The 18332-nt window shown below is 53.7% G+C and overlaps 1 protein-coding gene across 5 annotated transcripts in view; it reads left to right on the top strand.

Annotated features, from left to right (window-relative positions):
• The window catches only part of CACNA1A (calcium voltage-gated channel subunit alpha1 A), a 158169-nt gene that overhangs the window by 89602 nt on the left and 50235 nt on the right, over positions 1-18332 (top strand). For 3 of the 5 annotated variants that reach the window (XM_058657747.1, XM_058657748.1, XM_058657749.1), the window contains 12 exons: positions 385-488; positions 1098-1213; positions 2317-2374; positions 3765-3856; positions 6499-6708; positions 9815-9927; positions 12256-12368; positions 12524-12655; positions 12957-13029; positions 14083-14200; positions 14670-14737; positions 17514-17620. In XM_058657747.1, coding sequence (XP_058513730.1) covers positions 385-488; positions 1098-1213; positions 2317-2374; positions 3765-3856; positions 6499-6708; positions 9815-9927; positions 12256-12368; positions 12524-12655; positions 12957-13029; positions 14083-14200; positions 14670-14737; positions 17514-17620 — 1304 coding nt within the window. The remainder of the gene's footprint in view (positions 1-384; positions 489-1097; positions 1214-2316; positions 2375-3764; positions 3857-6498; positions 6709-9814; positions 9928-12255; positions 12369-12523; positions 12656-12956; positions 13030-14082; positions 14201-14669; positions 14738-17513; positions 17621-18332) is intronic. The other 2 variants (XM_058657746.1, XM_058657750.1) reach the window with 1 other exon arrangement.

Below are 18332 nucleotides of genomic sequence, written 5' to 3'. Positions count from 1 at the left end.
CATTCAGTTGCCCAGTAGGTCCATTTGCCTCCTACAGTTTAGGGTTATGGTTGCCAGTGAATGGTTTCTCTGTCACAGTGGACACCCCCTAGGCATCCTTAGGGCAATCCCTGCATTTACAGATGGGCGTACCTGAGGCAGCCCCTTGTGGAGGACGGGCTGTCTGTGCCTCGGTTTCCCCATTCTGGCTCTACATTTTGGAGTTCAGTGAGCTCAGAGAGGCGAACCAGGTATGTCTTCATGAGGCCCCTCTCTGGGCCTCATGACTTAATTTTCCACTCTGTCCCAGGAGAGCCACAGCTGGCCCTTCCCTACCTGTCAGGAGCTTCCTGAGCCCTGTCCCCCCCTCTCACCTGCTTTCCCTCTTCCCCTCTCCCCCTACAGAGCAACGATGCCTCAGGGAACACTTGGAACTGGTTGTACTTCATCCCCCTCATCATCATTGGCTCCTTTTTTATGCTGAACCTCGTGCTAGGTGTGCTGTCAGGGTAAGTCTCCACCACTCGTCCCCATCGCGTGCCTCCTTTCCAGCTTCCACCCAGAGAGCCATCAAATCTTTGCTTTCATTCTCCGGGGGAGTCGGTGGGGGAGTGAGGAAACACCGAACCATGTCTTGCGCCTTGCTTTCACCGGCCAGAATGTTGTTAACAGGCCAGGCACAGATGCATTGGCGTGTACTGTTACCAGCATCCAGGCAGTGACTGGCTCATGTAGCCTCACTTCCTGTACTTAATCTGTACAAAAAAGAACAATAGTACTGTATGCCCAAGTTTTTTCTTTTTAAGATTTATTTTTATTGGAAAAGAAGATTTACAGAAACAAGGAAAAACAGAGAGAAAGGTCTTCCATCCGCTGGTTCACTGCTCAAGTGGCTGCAGTGGCCGGAGCTGAGCCCCTCTGAAGCCAGCAGCTTCTTCCGGGTCTTGCACATGGGTGCAGGTCCCAAGGCTTTGGGCTATCCTTTATTGCTTCCCCAGGTCACAAGCAGGGAGCTGGATGGGAAGTAGAGCAGCCGGGACACACACTGCTGCCCATATAGGATCCTGAAATCCCCCCAGCCGGACAGCCAGACCCTGACCTCTGTTGTGTGTCTGCAGGGAGTTCGCCAAAGAAAGGGAGCGCGTAGAGAACCGGCGGGCTTTTCTGAAGCTGCGGCGGCAGCAACAGATTGAACGCGAGCTCAATGGGTACATGGAGTGGATCTCAAAAGCAGGTGGGCAAGTCCCCTTCCTCTGGGCGTCTAGGGAGGGAGGGAGGGCAGCTCCCGGAGAAGGGGGCCCACAAGAGAGAGAAAAGAGCAGCTGAGGGAGTGGCACGTGATGTTAGGAGAGAATCTAGAAGGGTCATCCCAGAGTGCAGCCAGAAGAATCCAGAGTAGCATCCTGTAACACCAGCCTCTGGCACAATGTAGTGACCGAGTTCAGCTCCGTCACATCCGGGCTCAACCATGGGCCCCAACGTCCCCTGCCTCAGTTTCCCCAGCTGTTTAATGGAGAGCATGATGCCCCATGAAACCTTTGAAGGCTTCAGGTCCGGACCCTCGCTACACCCCACCACCACTACCACCCTGGGTCCAGTTCCTCTTCAATAATGAGATAACGGTTGGACGGAAGCTCATCCACCGTCCCGCAGATGGCCAGTAACCTCCAGGCTGTGTATAAAGCCTAATAGTATGCAAGAGCTTGGTGAAGAGCTGGACTCAGTGCATACACAGCTATGGTCCCCCCTGCCCCTGCCTTTTCAAGTACTGTCACACGCGCAACCCCGTCTCCTGCCCTGCGTCGGCTGACTCTGTGAACAGGGAGCCTGCGGATATGTGGGGCCAACCAACCAACCATACCCGCTTTACGCAATTGTGAGAGCGTCGAGTGAGCAAAGCCCAGTTCAGTCGTTCACAACTGACAGCGTCTCCTTTAATGACCTAGCACTCCCACCAGTGATCCCTCCTCCGCACACACATACACCCCAGAACTCCAGAACCCACGAGAACCAGCTGAGGGCAAGTCTGGCCGTAACACCCTGACCTCTTGCCCTGCCTTGCTTATTTAAAGGCCCCACATACCCCCACCAGAGTCAGGCTGGGGGACCACGCTCCCCAGGCCCAAGCCCCTAAAGGCAGCGCATCCCAACAGGGCATTGGCTGCTTGTCCTCTTGCCGAGGTGGGGCCGGCCGTGAGTCAGAAGCAATGGAGTGGCCTGTGCTGGTCTGGGGGAGTTAGGGTCCATTCCCACGCCCCGTGGAGGACCCCTGTTTCTCACGTGGCCAGGGAGGTGGTGCAGGTGCCACACCTTACCCGGGTACTCTTCCTTCCTCAGAGGAGGTGATCCTTGCCGAAGATGACACCGATGTGGAGCAGAGGCATCCCTTTGATGGTAACTGCCCAGACATTTGTCATGGGCGGGTCAGGGCTGGACCGCGGTGGGCGCCGTTGGAAGTGTTTTGGCCAGGGGAGGGACAGGGGGAGCCCAGATCATGCAGGAAGCAAACAGGGGGCCTGACTCAGGAATGAAAGAGATAAAGGCTCCTGGAGAAATTGACTGATAGGAGAGAGAGATCTTCTATCCACTGGTTTAGTCCTTAGGTGGCCACCAACAGCCAGAGCATAGTTAAGGCAAAACCAGAAGCCGACAGTGCCATCCCGGTCTCCTATGTGGGTGCAGAAATCCAAGCACTGGGGCCATCCTCCTCCGCTGCTTTCCCAGGAACATGAGCAGAGAGCTGAATGGAAAGTGGACCAGCCGGGATTCGAACCAGTCCTCATATGGAAAACCAGCCCTGCAAGCTGTGGCTTTATCCGCTATGCCACAGCACTGGCCCCTTATGTTTTAAGTCCATTCTTTCTTGGGCTTTTTGAGATCCACTCACATATTTCGTTTTTTTCCCTACACATATGTGTCCACAATAGCATGTTAATGTATGCATTCGTGTCAGGAAGAGGTTAGCAAGCACAACCCATTGTAAAAATAGAACATCGGTAACAATCGGCTGACCTCAAGGTTCCTCAAGGTGTGTGTCATTTTCCACTTCATAGTTTCCAATTGCCCTTGAACCTGCAGAAAGCAGAGGTGCAGGTGAGGGGAGACTCCTGTTCCCACCTTGCTGGGTGGTCTCTTGGGAAGAGATCCGAAGAACTCCTGGCATGGGAGCTGCACAGTTTCTGCTTACCGGATAAATAGATTACAGTCGTCCCTTACTGCACCTGTGCTCCCATCTGTGAAGAAGTTGGTTGGCTGGGATGCCAACACCATGAGCAGAGCAGCCCGATAGCCCTAGGTCCCTCATCGGAGCGCGCAGGCTTAAGTCCCAGCTAGGCTCCTGAACCCAGCTTCCTGTACATGCGCGCCCTAGGAGGCAGCAGGTGACGGCCTGCATGGATCCTGTCACCCACGTGGTGTGAGACAGAGACCGAGATGGGGATGGAGTTTCGGGCTACTGGTTTTGACCCATCTGGAGAATGAACCAGAACATAGATATGTGTCTAGAAGATAGATATGGAGCTCCCTCGCTCGGAGTTTCAAATAAATAACAGAATCTTCAATAGAAAAAGAAGGAAAAAAAAGTGACGTGGAGTAGGACTGAACAGGGTTTCTCTTTTATCCTGGGATTCCAAGATTTCAGCTACCAACCCCCCTGAAATGAAATTGGGTGGGTGCATCTGTGCCCCACCCTCACCCCAACCCCCTACCCAGATGCGGCGCGCCCACCATGCACACCGTTGCAAAAAGGGTAACGTCTTTGTCTCCTGCCATGTTCTCATTGTTGGAGCTCTGCGGAGGGCTACCATCAAGAAGAGCAAGACGGACCTGCTCAACCCAGAGGAGGCGGAAGACCAGCTGGCCGACATCGCCTCCGTGGGTGAGCCCTGCACGCTTGTGCGGGTACCTGAGCACGGGGCCCCAGAACGCACCACTACCCACGTGACCCAAAGGAGGGGTGACGGTCGCCGCATGATTTGGAGGGGGATGTACAGGGATAGCACACAAGTGGGAATGAAGCTGCACCTTTCCCAGAGAACGCTCAGGATGCCAGCTCCCCAGAACCCTGTAGGGGATGGGATTGTTGTCATTCGGGTCGGGAGACAGTGACATACATGTTTGCATAAACACTGTAGTTGGCCGTTTCCTGTGTACCTGCTACACGTGGCGAGGGGCAGTTCCCACACAGGATGTTTGTGTCAACAGCAGGAGCTTCACTCACTGTGCCCCAACCCTTGGCTCCTCCACCCACTTTTCCAAGTCTCCTCTACAAGCATGTCCACGAATCTGTGTGTCCACACAGGCACCTGCTGCTGTGTGCCCCGTTTCTGTCTGTCAACCGTTTTTGCTGAGCTCAGGTCCTGTTTGCATGACGATCATGCGGGTCCCTCCGTTTGCTCACTTGTCATTCTTCTCCCATGGGACACTTGTGATGCGCCTGGACTGCAGTCCCCACCCTCACGCTGTGGCTGGGTTTCCACGGCACGAGTTGGAGGATCCAGGATCTTACAAACCTCGCGGCTTATTAATCGTGGCAGCCGTGGTTTCAAAACCACAAAGCCCATTTAACAAACCGAGCGTTTCCGCGGATTCCCTTATCTGGGCTGCTGCCTGCTCTCTGCTTGACAGCCTTTCTCGGCTAAGCAGGTGGAGCATGGCACTTAGAAAGCGCGTGTTCATTGGCATGCCTTGATTCCTGGCCCAAACCTGCTGTTCCCTGTAAGGAGAGGACTCGGCGGCGTCTTGCTACTCACAGTCCGCCTGTTTTATCTCTGTGAAGTGAGCGTCCGGGATTGTAGCTCCATGTTGTATACATTGATTAGCTATGTCTGCCCCACGTAAAAGGGCAATTCTAGGAACTCGGAGAAAAGAAAATTAAAAGATGAGTTTATTTTGGCACAAAACACTTGGAAATCCATTTGTCTGTGGCAAACGCTAAGACATGCGTGTTATGACAAAGCTGCAGATGGGTTTCTCAGTAGTTTGGCACCAAAATAAACGTTTGGTGATATTTTGCAAGTTCTGAGCAGTGACCCCACTTTGGGTTAGTGGTTTCTGCTTTTATTATGCATTTTAATTTTTTATTCATTGTGTAAAAATTTTTAAGTCATTTTCAAAAAAGTTTTATTTTATTTTTATTGGCAAGTCAGATATACAGAGAGGAGGAGAGACAGAGAGGAAGATCTTCCATCCATTGATTCACTCCCCAAGTGCCCGCAACGGCTGGAGCTGCACCGATCTAAAGTCAGGAGCCAGGGGCTTCTTCTGGGTCTCCCAAGTGGGTACAAGGTCTCCAGGCTTTGGGCTGTCTTTGACTGCTTTCCCAGGCCACAAGCAGGGAGTTGGAAATGGGAAGCGGGGCCGCAGGATTAGAATCGGCGCCCATATGGGATCCTGGCACATGCAAGGAGAGGACTAGCTGCTAGGCTACCGTGCTGGGCTCTTAAGCCATTTTTAATAGAGTCAATGTGGTTGTACATCCAGTTCTACTGCTTCCGTTTTTAAAAAAATCAGTTGTTACATTTTGATTAACCGGCCTTGCTGTTGTCAATTACGGGACATTTATTTGGGGAAAGCTCGGAAAACAAAAAGGGGGTGCCCAGTAAGGACGCTTCTTGGAGGAAGATGGGGTGCCCAGGGCCAATATTGTGGCACCGTGGGCTAGTTCGTGCCTGTGATGCCAGCATCCCATATGGGTGCCGGTTGGTGTCCTGGCTGCTCCACTTCCAAGACAGATGCCTGTTAATGCACTTGGGGAAACATCAGAGGGTGTGGTCCAAAGATTTGAGCCTCTGCCGCCCACATGGGAGGACAAGATCTGGGTGGAGTTCCAGGCTCATGGCTTCAGCCATTTCAACCATTTGAGGAGTGACCCAATGGCTAAAATATCTTTCTCTACAAAAGATCTCTCTCCCTTTCAAATGAAGAAACTGTTTTAAAAAGAGAGAGAAATGACCTTGTCTTAGAAGTCTGAGAATCACTCTGCAGTTGCAGGTGTAAAAGACAGGACAGCGAGAGTAGCGACGTGAAGAGCAGTGTGGACAGGTCTGAGTGAGTGGCTGCAGCGGGGTGCCACAGGGCATGAGACACAGTGCCTAGCAGGCACCTGGCTTGCGTTTGCTGTGCCAGCTGCGGGAGCGTGTATGTGGTCAGGACACTCGGGAAACAGTTTCTCCGTGAGCTGACCCCTGAGCTGGGGGATGGGGCTGGGGGAGGAGCTCACTAAATGAATGGATGAATAAAAGAGCAGAAGAACAATGAGTGGACGGCGGAGGACCCCCTTTCCACCCTGCGTGGTCGTTTGGCAGACAGTAGGTACTCAATAAATGCAGGCCAAGGATCCCCGTTCAACCCTGCGTGGTTGTTTGGCATGCAGTACGTACTCATACAGTCATTCCCATGTGATCATTTGACTGATGGATGCATCCCCTTGCCATGATCCTGTGCAGAATCCACACACGGAGTAGTTCCCGCTGACTCACAGGCAGGCACACATAAGGCCGACCAGCCTTTCTCCACCAGGGTCTCCCTTCGCCCGAGCCAGCATCAAAAGTGCCAAGCTGGAGAACTCAACTTTTTTTCACAAAAAGGAGAGGAGGATGCGTTTCTACATCCGCCGTATGGTCAAAACTCAGGCCTTCTACTGGACTGTGCTCAGTCTGGTAGCCCTCAACACGCTGTGCGTCGCTATCGTCCATTACAACCAGCCAGAGTGGCTCTCCGACTTCCTGTGTGAGTATTGCCCGGCCCCACCCCTGCCGGCTCCCCGATCCCTTCCTCACGCCCCTTTTCCTGGGCTGTGTCTGCTCCAAGTCCTGGTCCCTACAGAATCCTTCCCATTGGTGGTTACGGCCAGTGTGGGTGGCCTTGATGCGAACGGCCCTTCCTCCACATGCCCCCACAGCTGAGGCCACTAGATGAGGTCACAGAGGCTCCCGTGAACCGTTTTTGAGAGGAAAGTGTGTGGATGCTGGTGAATGGGGTTCCAGGAAGAGAGAGACGAGCAGAGATCACAAGCAGCCAGGTGGAGACTTCTGTATGTGTCTTAGGAATGATCCAGTAACGTAAGGTTGCAAGACAGGGGGCCTGAGCATCAGAAAGCGATCTGTTTGTCGCCCTTGCTTTTCACTGCTCATTTCCACCTCCTTCTCCCCTCTCCTTTAAAGCCCTCTGCTTGTTTCTATATCCCGTTCCTTCTCTCCTTGGCTTCCTCATGTCCGGGTTTTAATTCCTAGAAGAAGGACGACAAGTGTGAGAGCTGGGGCTCCCTCATTGGTGGGGGGAAGGAGTGCCCCTAAGAACTTCCCCAGTAATTGCCCTGTGCACTTCCGCCCCGATTCCAAGAATTCGCGGGAGGTGATGGTCTTGAAGGGGGGGGGGGTTCGATGGGGGTGAGAAGAAGCACTTCTGAGCAGGGCCTGAAAAGTAAAAGGCACCAAGGATGGCCAGGCACTGAGGATGCGCATGTCCGCCCTCGCTGCAAGCTGTGGACTGCTGCTGAGGACTCCACACAGCCTTTTTTGTTTTGTGTTGTGTTGTGTTGTTCTGTTTTAACTCTCTGGTTGCCCTGCTCCTCCCTTTGACTTTATTTATATGCTGGTCCACAGCTGACCTAAGATTTGCGACAGGAACACTCAAGAACCTAGTCCCTTTGTAGCGCGCACTGCTCCCGGTCATGCAGGCTGACTCTAGGGGCTGGTTCTCCTTCCGAGAGCCCTGACCCAGTTTCAACCATGATAATTGCACTTGGTCCCCCCCCCCCCCGGGGCGCCTTAGAAATGAGGCCTCGATTTGTTTCTACCTTTTCTGATGGTCTATTTTTAATCCCCTCCCTTCTTCCCACTAATCACCTTGCACTGTCACTTGTCCTGGTTCAGGCACATTGAGACGCTAAGGACTTCCTGCCCAGAGCCTGTGTGTCTGTTAAGGTTCTCCTTTTCTAGTTGTTGAGACACAGAGAGGTTGAGAGACTGCTTAGGGTCACACAGCTTGTCACTTGAGCGACAAAACTCAGATCAGAACCCTGGCAGACCGTCTGCACAGCCTGAGCTGTGTCTCCTGATGGGTGAGCCCTACCCTGAGAGATTACCACACGACCTACATTCTCAATGCCTGCGCCACCCTCAGCTCACTGACTCATTACCATCATCCTCCAAGCATAGACACATCCAGTTATGAAAACGGGTCGCATGTGAACGAGGGTCTGCTGGTTCTAAGACACATGTCAGTTTTAGAAATGTTGTCAAAATGGAAACAGAAGAGTACCCTGGCATCCAGCCTTGGGCAGGAGCCTCTCTGGACCCCAGACTTCCAGATTGGATTTGGGGGAGGAGGGGAGTGTCCTGCCCGTTCTTCCAGACCAGTGCCACAGAGGAGCTCTTCTGTTTCCATGGGAACGGGGGGGGCGAGCATCTCAGCACCCTCTCAGTCCTCCCGGGCACCAGATGCCATGAACCATTTTCCTTCGCTGATATTTCAACGCCAGCATTTTCCCTGACACACTAGCAGATCCTGAGAAACCTTACAATGAGAAGTGAGTACGAAACACCTTGAACAATCAGTGCAAACGACCACAAGTCCATGAGCAAGGTGCTGTGGGTCTGGACATGGGGTCTGCCCTCTGCTTCCAAGATGGTGACCCTCATGTTGCATCCTCCGGAGGACGCTCCACACAGTGGGAGGTACAACTGGGAAGGGATGTGTGTGCATGCTCGTATAGGGACGCCAAGTCCCATCACAAGGGAATCTGGAGCCCAGCCATCCATGTGCAAGTAAGTGGAGCCTCATCCTCCAGTTAGGACACACTGGCATGACGCAGTTGTTAACAGGAAGGCTCAAATCCAGTGTCCTGTGGCTCTATTGGCTGGGCAGCTGGTAAGGATAGCAACCAAAGAGTCTGGGACCAATTTGGCTTTTATACCCAGCTCTCTTGAGAGAATCTCCTTCTAGCACTTGCTCCCAGTGGTCTAAGGACCTCATAGTAAACTCACCATGCTGTTAACGAATGACTTTGGTGCGTACAGTCCTACATGAGCTTGGGAACCAGATCACGTTCAAAACGCAGCAGGGGTTGTGCATGAGCCATGATCATTTTGTTAAGTAGCCAGTTCATTCGCTGGTTAATGGATTATGCTTAACTTTTTTTAATGCAATAAAAGGAGCCCATCAGTCAACAGAGAAACCAGGTCCCTGGCTATTGCCAGTCTCCAGCTCTTCTCATTGAACCAGGACAGAAACTGCCCCCACTTTTCTCCCCACTGTTTAAGATTGAGTTGACATTTGAATGGTTGGCTACTTGCCTGCTTGCTTCACTAGTGTGTTTATTGCTTTATCTTGGGGGTTTGGTTGATTGATGTGTGACTGGTTGGCTCATTGGTTCATTGGTTTGCTGATTTGTTGGTTGGTTGATCGGTTCAGTTATTAGTTGGTTGATTCATTCATTCATTGGTTCAGTTGTTGGTTCAGTTGTTGGTTGGTTTACTCATTCATTGGTTAACTTATTCAATTGTTGATTCTTTGTCAGTTGATGCAACAGTTAACATGTTAGTTCCTTCATTGGTAGGTTGGTTCAACTGTTACTTGGTCCATTAATTCATTCATTCATTCATTGGTTTATTGGCAGGAAGCAGTTGTTTCTCTTTCCCTTCAGCAGAAAGGAAATTGGGGCCATTGGAAAGGCAGCCTTGGGTAGCATTTGCCCAAGGTCACCCGAGACCAACCTCACCCCTCCAGACCTGCTGGGCCACGCGAAGGGTCAAGACCACAAGAAAATCCAAGCCTTCTGAAAACCGCCCCTCTGCCAATGCTAACCTTTCCATTTCTTCCTTCTCCCTTCTAGACTATGCAGAATTCATTTTCTTAGGACTCTTTATGTCCGAAATGTTTATAAAAATGTACGGGCTTGGAACGCGGCCTTACTTTCACTCCTCTTTCAACTGCTTTGACTGCGGGGTAAGTGTCCGGCTGCCCCGGAGCCCCTCTCCCTCCGCCTTCTCCAGCTCTGGCCTACAAGGGCTGAGAGCTGGGCACATTTGTCAAAAGCAACAGAGGTAAGGTTTCGCCTGCAGAGGGCAAATGTGGCCGGAGGCGCAGGGTGAGAGAGGAGCACCAGGAGGAGGGGGAAAGAATAGACAGAGGAGGGTGACCTAGCCTTGCTGACACTCAGCACTCGCCTTAGAGAAACACACATAGCTGCCCAGGAAGCCTGGACAAGAGCATCCTGCAGCTAGAATAAAACTGCAATCTGTTACCAGAAACACGGAGAGCAAATAAGATCACATGCCACCATCGCTGTGAGTCTTGGGAAGTCTTGATAATTCTGACGCTTGCCATTCTGTAATTTTTTTTTTAGTATCTTCACTACCATGCAGCATCTGTCCATTTGGACTGTAGAAGAGTACTTAAACACGCGAATGTGGCATTGGCTGGTCCAGTCGGGCAGCCAACATGTCTGTGTGTCTTTTCTTTGGGTTTAATGTCTGGAACTCTCCTCTTTCAGTCCTCCTTACCTCATGGGGTGGGGAGTGTCTTCTGGCCCTCGGGCTGCATGAGGCCCACCAAAACATTTGGTCTGGCCCTGCCAAGGCCCACCAAAGGCAGCACTAGAAGTTCAACCAATTAACAATAGGCTCATGTTTAGGTTGGTCATTGTGGATGGCTTTTGAATGACGTCATAAGTACCCAGATGACCCCGGGGGCAGATAAATGGTTCCCTGCCTTGATCCTACTGGAGCCTAACACCCTATTCTTCACACTCAACACTAGGGCCTTGGCTGACTACCACCCAATGCCCATTCTCCACTCTCCCGTGAGCCCTCCCTGCTTTCCCAGCCTCTACCAATCGTCACCCTGAGACCCAATCCCAGGCAAAGGAGAGTAACAAAGCCTTCATCTTTCTGCTTCACACAATGACCTCCCGCTCCAGCCCCATGCAGCTGCAAAGGGCAGGATTTTAGTCATTTGCTTTTTTAAATTTTTACTCCATTCACCTTTCAGTGGACACCTAGGCTGACTCCCCATCTCCGCCATTGTGAATGGCACAGTTCAGTAATTCCTAGGCACCCTGATGCTGTGACCCATCCTAGCCCCTTGAGAAGAAATGGCACGTGTTGGGAAGAAATAAGACGAAGTACGCAGGAACAAATGTGACTCATATCCAGAGCTAATCCAAGGGTTCGGGGAAGAAAACTTGTTTCTTTCCACTCAAAAAGTTGATAGTTTCCTGGTTTGTTCTGCATGTGAAAGCTTCAAGTACCAGCTATCCCCTGTGTAACAGAACAGAGAAGTGGGGATGAATCCATGTACCTGACAGTCCCCTGCTTGACCCACCCACCCTGTGATGGTGTAGGGGTCACCCACATATTCAGTGGGACCCTGGAGCTTTTTCAGGCCTGAGCTGGGTAGTCCCTCTCTCTTGGCAACTCTGGATGGTGGTAGTGAGTGCGGTCCCCAGGACAGCCCCGTGGTCACCTGAGGACATGGTGGAGGCTGGGGTCCGCTTTATGAACCATTCTGCTCACAGGCAAGCTACATGGGTCACATATGTGTTTACTCATGCACGTCCAATTTCTGATGGTTTCAGTTGACCCCCAGGATGGAACCTCCTGGTAGGAAACCAGGAGCATCCCTGACAGAATGTTCTGGAACAGCAGGGAGGGATCCCCTCCTCGACAGAACACTCCGCAAAGGGAGGTTGACACTGGAACCTCAACACGCAGATGAACAAATCAGTGTGGTTCTAAGGATGATCTTTGGATAGCTGAAAACACCGTGCACCGGTCACCCATTACAGAGCCCCATTGATGCGCAATGTCCAGAACAGAGAATTGGGGAGTCAGTCACTCCTGATGATGGGGATGGAGGCCTTGTTTGAGGGTGATGAGAACGTTCTGGAACTCGATGGAGGTGATAACTGCATGGTATTGTGAGTCCCTTCATGGGGCTGGTTTTGGCCTGCTACGAATTTTCACTTCAATTTACTACAAATTTCAGGATGGTGGTTGCATCTCGGGGTCTCTGGAAGCTTCTAGAAGCCTCAAGGATTATTCTGTGTGTCAGCTTAGGGGGTGACTACACAGACATCCACTTGATGATGAGGATGCATTTCTGGAATTCTGGAGAAAAGGGGAAAAGAAATCCAAGGGAGCAGGGGTCCTCCCTGTGCTTCTGGGTGGAGGTGGGAAACATTCCAGCAGTGGTTCAGGCCCAGAGGAGAATCCTGGCAGATCTTGGGGCTGGGACACTGAACTGGGACATGAGAATATACCCTCTATGTGCCAGGTCATCATTGGCAGCATCTTCGAAGTCATCTGGGCCGTGATCAAGCCCGGCACATCCTTCGGAATCAGCGTGTTGCGAGCCCTCAGGTTACTGCGTATTTTCAAAGTCACAAAGTAAGTCTTCAGGGTGAGGGGGTGATGGGCATGGTGGGGAGGGGGCAGAGCAGGGCCCTCCCCAGCCTGGGAGGCCAGGCCGGCTCGTGATCCTCCCTCCCAGTCCCCACTCTCAAGTGGCTGGGCCTGAACGCTCAGCTGGCCTCCACTGGCAGGTACTGGGCATCTCTCCGGAACCTCGTCGTGTCTCTGCTCAACTCCATGAAATCCATCATCAGCCTGCTGTTCCTGCTGTTCCTGTTCATCGTCGTCTTTGCGCTTTTGGGGATGCAGCTCTTCGGTGGGCAGTGAGTACCCAAGCAAGATGTCCCGGACCCCCGGGGGGGACCCTTCCCCTGCCCTGCCCCCTCCCTTCCCAACTAGTGCACCTGCAAGGCCTTGGCCACCTCCCTTGGGGATGGAGGAAACCTTCACATACCCAGATGGGCTGGCACATGGAGACTCACTCTGGGATGTCTTCCTAGGAGACACAAATGCAGACAATGTTGCCATAGAGATGAGATGTATCCCCCTCAGATGAGCCCCCACCCGTCACCCAGGTGACCTGGAATAGCCACATCTCTCCCTCCTCCCTACCCTACTCTGCAGGTTCAACTTTGACGAAGGAACTCCCCCCACCAACTTCGACACGTTTCCAGCGGCAATAATGACTGTGTTTCAGGTACTTCCCGCTGTCCACCCCATGTGGGCCATTTCCTGTTATCATCAAAGGTCAGAGACTCGCTCAGCATCTCGCCATGTTATTTATTCCCAGTTCTGGAGCCTTGGAAGGCCAAGGTCTGGGTCGTGTTGCCTCTCACTGTGTCCTGCCGTGATGCAGGAAGGGCTGTGGTAATGCTGGCCTCTTTAATAACAGTAAAAATATTACCGTTACTTGAGAGGCAACAAGAGCTTCCATCTGTTAACTCACTCCCCAAATGCCCACAGCAGCCGGGGCTGAGACCGAGAGCCAGGAACTCAATCGGGTCTCCCACGTGGGGTGGCAAGGACCCAACGAATGGGTGGGCCATCACCACCGCCTCCTAGGATCAACACAAGTGGGAAGCTGAAGTCAGGGGCCAGCGGCAGCAAGCAAACCAAGGCACTGCCCTGTGGGATGCGAGCATCTTAACATGAGGCCAAACGCCCGCCGCTGTCGCTGTATGTGTAGAAGATGGTTGAGACAGAGGCAACGTCCATTTGCTGAGTCACTTCCCAAATGTTCATAAAAGCCAGGAGCCTAGAACTCCATCCGGGTCTCCCAACATGGGTGGTGGGGTCCCAGATACTTGGGAACCACGTTGGAGCAGCCGGGACTCAAACCAACACTCCAGTAGGAGTTGCAGGAGTTGCAAGCAACAACTTGGTGCATAGGCCCATCTCTCTCTGCAAAGACCCCCATCTCATCAACAAGTTCTACCCTGCCCACCTCATCCAACCCTCATGACCTCCCAAAAGCCTCCCGCCCCACATCTAGAGCTTTCCACATGGGAGTTTGAAGAGGACAAAACTCAGGCCCTAGAAAAGCCTCAGATTACACCTGGAAAGAGGGGAGTTAGACGCCTGACCGCGGGAGCCCCCCACACCCCGTCTCCAGGGACGGACCCTTCTCTCTCACAGCGAGGTGGGAGTTGAAGAGATGACCCAGGACCCCCTAACCCTAACCCAGGGCCTTCTCCGAGGGGCCCATGGCTGAGAGGGGGCGTCGGCTGTGCCCCCCTCGCTGCACTTTCAGATCCTGACAGGAGAGGACTGGAATGAGGTCATGTATGACGGGATCAAGTCGCAGGGCGGCGTGCAGGGCGGCATGGTGTTCTCCATCTACTTCATCGTCCTCACGCTCTTCGGCAACTGTATCCTGCCCACAGTGGCCCGCGATGGCCCCCGATGGCCCCCGATGGCCCCCGATGGCCCCCGATGGGTGGGAGGCCGCGCTGCCCAGGGAGCTGGAGCACGTGCAGAGCGGTAGTTTTGAGATGATGCCCTTTGGGGTGTGCGCATGCGCAAAGGAGAGTGCATGGGACAATTAAGCTTTGCTGGTGTCTACGCATGCGCAGAGAGGTACTTTTAGGTCCAAAGTAAGATGGCTAGCCGTACGCATGCGCAGAAGAGTTTATGGCAGGGATGAACTGCTTATGGTGTGCCTAAACGCTCCAAGGTGTGCGCACGCGCAGAAGAGGAAATTTGATGGCGGGATTAGGTACTTCGAGTGTACGCATGCGCAGATGGGTAAATTGAGGCAGGGATTACGAGCCACCGGCTGTACGCATGCGCGGAGAAAGCTTGCGGCAAGGTCTCTTTCCCTGACTCAGACGACCGCAGACACCCTCCTGAACGTGTTCCTGGCCATCGCCGTGGACAACCTGGCCAACGCTCAGGAGCTCACCAAGGTGCAGGGCAAAGTTTGCACCCGTCTGTGGCAGGCTGGGGGTGACGTGACGGTGGGCAGGGTGAGGGAGGGACCCTGGGGTGATGGGAGGAGGGTGCAGCTGGCTGCTTCCAATCTCCACCCCACCCTGGCCGCAATCAGCCTGTCCCTCGTCAGGCCGCCAGGGTGGACAGCCAGGTGACAGCAGGAAACAGATGGTCTCGGGGCCCCAAGGGACTCCAAGGAGCCATGCCGCCCGCAGGGCACTGGGCACGGGCTGCACGCGGTGCAGGGCTGGCCCGCCCGCCGGCCTCCTCCCCGTGGCCATCTGGAAGCCCCCAGGCTGTGGTCAACCTGTCAGCGGGTCCAGGGACGCGTGCCACCCGAGGCTTCCACGGGGCACTGCGTGAAGAAAAGATAACCCCTTTTGCTGCCAAAAATTTTCATTTTGGAAATCCGTGTCTATGAGGACTTTTCAGAGTGCAGGGAAAGTGGGTGTTGGATGAAAAACCATGCATGGATTTTTTTTTTTAATTGTTATTTCACTTTTAATCTGCAAACCCAGAGAGAGGGCAGCAGAGGGGAAAATCTCCCACTCGCTGGTTTATTCCTCCCCTAGTGACTGCAGCAGCCAGGGCTGTGTCGAGTGGAAGCCGGCAGCCGGGAACTCCATGGTGGGGGGCGAGAGGGGGTGTCCTGTGTGAGTGATGGGGCCCAAGCCCCTGATGCCTTCTAAGAAGCCGGATCAGAAGCTGAGTGATTGGGACTTGAACTCAGGCACTCCGATACAGGCTGCCTTAACACCTCACTCGCTCCAACACACACACACATACACCATGCACACACAAACAGCACAGGGATGGTGGGGGAAGGGAAGATACTGGCTGGGCTGTGTGATTGATTCATGGTCAGTGACGCAAACTTCTTGGGGCGGGAGGAGGGAGTGGGGGAGTGGTGCCACATGTCTGAGTTCAGTACAGGTGCACCTGCTGTCCACAGCAGCCACGGGGAGATCTGTGCAGTGTCAGCACGTGGCCGCAGAGGTGGGGCGCTGCGGAGCGCCTTGGCACAAGGAGATGAGTGAAGGCTGCTGGAAGGGGTCCCGTGAAACAGAGGCAGTGTGTGCAGGCAGGAGGGCAAGGGGTCCTGTTTCCTGGAGCCTCCCCGGCTTCCTGGCCTGGTTCCCGGAGCCTAGGGCTATTGGGGACAAGCTCCCCAAGCTGAGCCCTCCTCCTTGCCAGCCTCCATCTGTCGGTCCCCAGCAGGTGGGACATAGCCCTTCCTGGCCCCGGCTCTCGGCAGGCGGAAAACAGAAGCCCCTGTGCTGCCAAGTGTGTGGCCAAGGTCTGGCCACCAAGGAGGTGTCCTGGCTGGCAGCTAGTGGGGCTGACCAGCCGGGAAGTTCATCCCTGGGCTTGGCACAGGGCAGAGGGAACACCTGGGAGGGTTTGGGGGTGAGAGGCAAGACCTGCACTGCTTCAGATCGGAAATTCCATTGGAAGCCCATTTTCTTTTTCTACTCCTGCCTTGGGGCTTGTAAGTTGCAGCGTGCAGCCTGCAAAGCACCCCCTTCCCTGCCCCGTATGCTATTCTGTCTGACCTCAAGAGGCCAACCCCCCTGAGCTACCTGCCCCTTGCTCTCACTAGAGAAATCTCAAGCTAGACGGACCCCCTGCTGTAACCAGGACTGGGAGCCAGGGACCCAGCCCCAGGCATGGAGTTGTGGGGAGGGGCATGCTTGGTGAAGCAAGGATTTCTGATCCACCCATTTCCGAGCTGTGCAGGTTGTTGGAGAACATTGGGCGCATGCCCGCTACCCAACCCAACAGGGTCTGTTTCTGGCCATTTCTTTCTTGTTGCTTTTTTTTCTTTCTTTCTTTCTTTGCTTTTTCTGTATTGGCTTTTGTGTTTTACGCATGAGGCCCCCCGCCTCGCATGAAGGCTGAAGACGGATAGAAAGTTCCAAAACACATCTTTTTCTGTATGTATCTTTAAAACCTTTTTTTTTCCCATCCTCCTCCTCCTCCTTCGCCTCTTCCTCTCATCCTGTCCAGCAGGTGCCCTGGGCGCTCCGTGGCAACCCAAGGGCTCTCTACTGGCTGGCTTTTCCTCCCTAGCTTGCCGTGGTTGGGGGCTGGGGATGAGAATTCCTCTCCGTCAGGGTGTTTCCCTCTGGGGGCTTGTCCAGGCTGTGGGCACGCCATGGATTCCCTACTGGAAGAAGAAAATGTGTTTGCATGGATTTTTATTTCCCCTAAGATTATTTATTTATTTGAAAGGCAAAGTTGCAAAGATACGCAGGGAGATCTTCCATCCGCTAATTCACTCTCCCAAATGGCTGCAGTAGCCAGGGCTGGACCAGGCTGAAGCCAGAAGCCAAGAGCTCTCTGTTCAAGTCCACCACATGGGTGCAGGGACCCTAAACCCTTAAGCCATCCTCTGTTGCTTTCCCAGGCACACGAGTAGGGAGCAGCCAGGACTTGAACTGGTGCCCCTATGGGAATGCCAGAGTTGCAGATGGTGGTAGCTTGACTGCTATGCCACAATGCTGGTCCCCATCAGGAAAGACTAGGCTCACTCCAAAATCATGCCATGGGTGTGTGAAAAGTCATGTCCCTCCCTCCCCATGCTGGAAGAAGGCAAGCCTGTATCCACCTGCCCGCGCCCACCATGGACGGAGGGGGTGGTGTCGGCGCCATTCTGGGCTACAGCAGGGTATTGAGGCTCAAGTTGCAAGGTCATATTCGGTTCCGTGAATGGGGCCTCCCTCCCCCGCCCCTCCCCCATGTGCTTTTCAGGATGAGCAAGAAGAGGAGGAGGCAGTGAGCCAGAAGCTGGCGCTGCAGAAGGCCAAGGAGGTGGCAGAAGTGAGCCCCCTGTCTGCTGCCAACATGTCCATCGCCATGTGAGTGCCCCCTGGGCCCTTGGCGGGCGCGCGGCTGGGGAGGGTGGATGGGTCCCCCTGCAAGGCTCTAGCTTTTGCCTTATGAAGATGTATTTATTTAGAAGAGCACACATCCAAGAGAGACCTAGGCCCAGGTCAAAACCAAGAGCCACGAGCTTCCTTCGGGTCTCCCTTGTGGGTGTGGCAGGGGCTCACGCACCTGAGCCCCATTCGCTGCTTTCCTAGGCAGCTGGATGGAAAGTGGAGCAGCTGGGACTTGAACCGGTGTCCATATGGGATTCCGGTGTTGCAGGTGCCAGCTATGTACTCTGCCACAGTGCCCATCTCCCTGGGAGGGGATGGAGCTTGGGAATCTGGTACTTCTCCTCCCACTGGTTTTCCCAGGAGGATTAGCCTACCCCTGGGTCCAGTGCTGCTCTCCCCACAGCCTCCGCAAGGGGAGAGATCTTGCCCCTCTGTGTGGGGTTACTCTGCTCACAGAGTTAAAGTGGGGAAGGCGTGCAGGGGAAAGTGATGGTTTTAAGGAGGGGAGGGAGGGGCCCCAGAATGGGTGGGGTTCTGGGAGGGGAGGGACCTTGGAGGAGGTACCACGGAGGGACTGGAGCAGGAAAGAGGCCAGGGAGGCAAGAAATAGAACCAAAATAATAATAGTAATTTTAAAAAGAGAAAGCAAGAAATAGAGCCAGCAGAGGGGTGGGGGTCGCGGAGGTGG

Source organism: Ochotona princeps, chromosome 33 (genome assembly GCF_030435755.1).
Source record: "Ochotona princeps isolate mOchPri1 chromosome 33, mOchPri1.hap1, whole genome shotgun sequence".
Taxonomy (NCBI): Eukaryota; Metazoa; Chordata; class Mammalia; order Lagomorpha; family Ochotonidae; genus Ochotona; species Ochotona princeps.
The sequence above is the reverse complement of the archived record's forward strand: the minus strand, read 5'-3'. Positions and strand labels throughout refer to the sequence as shown.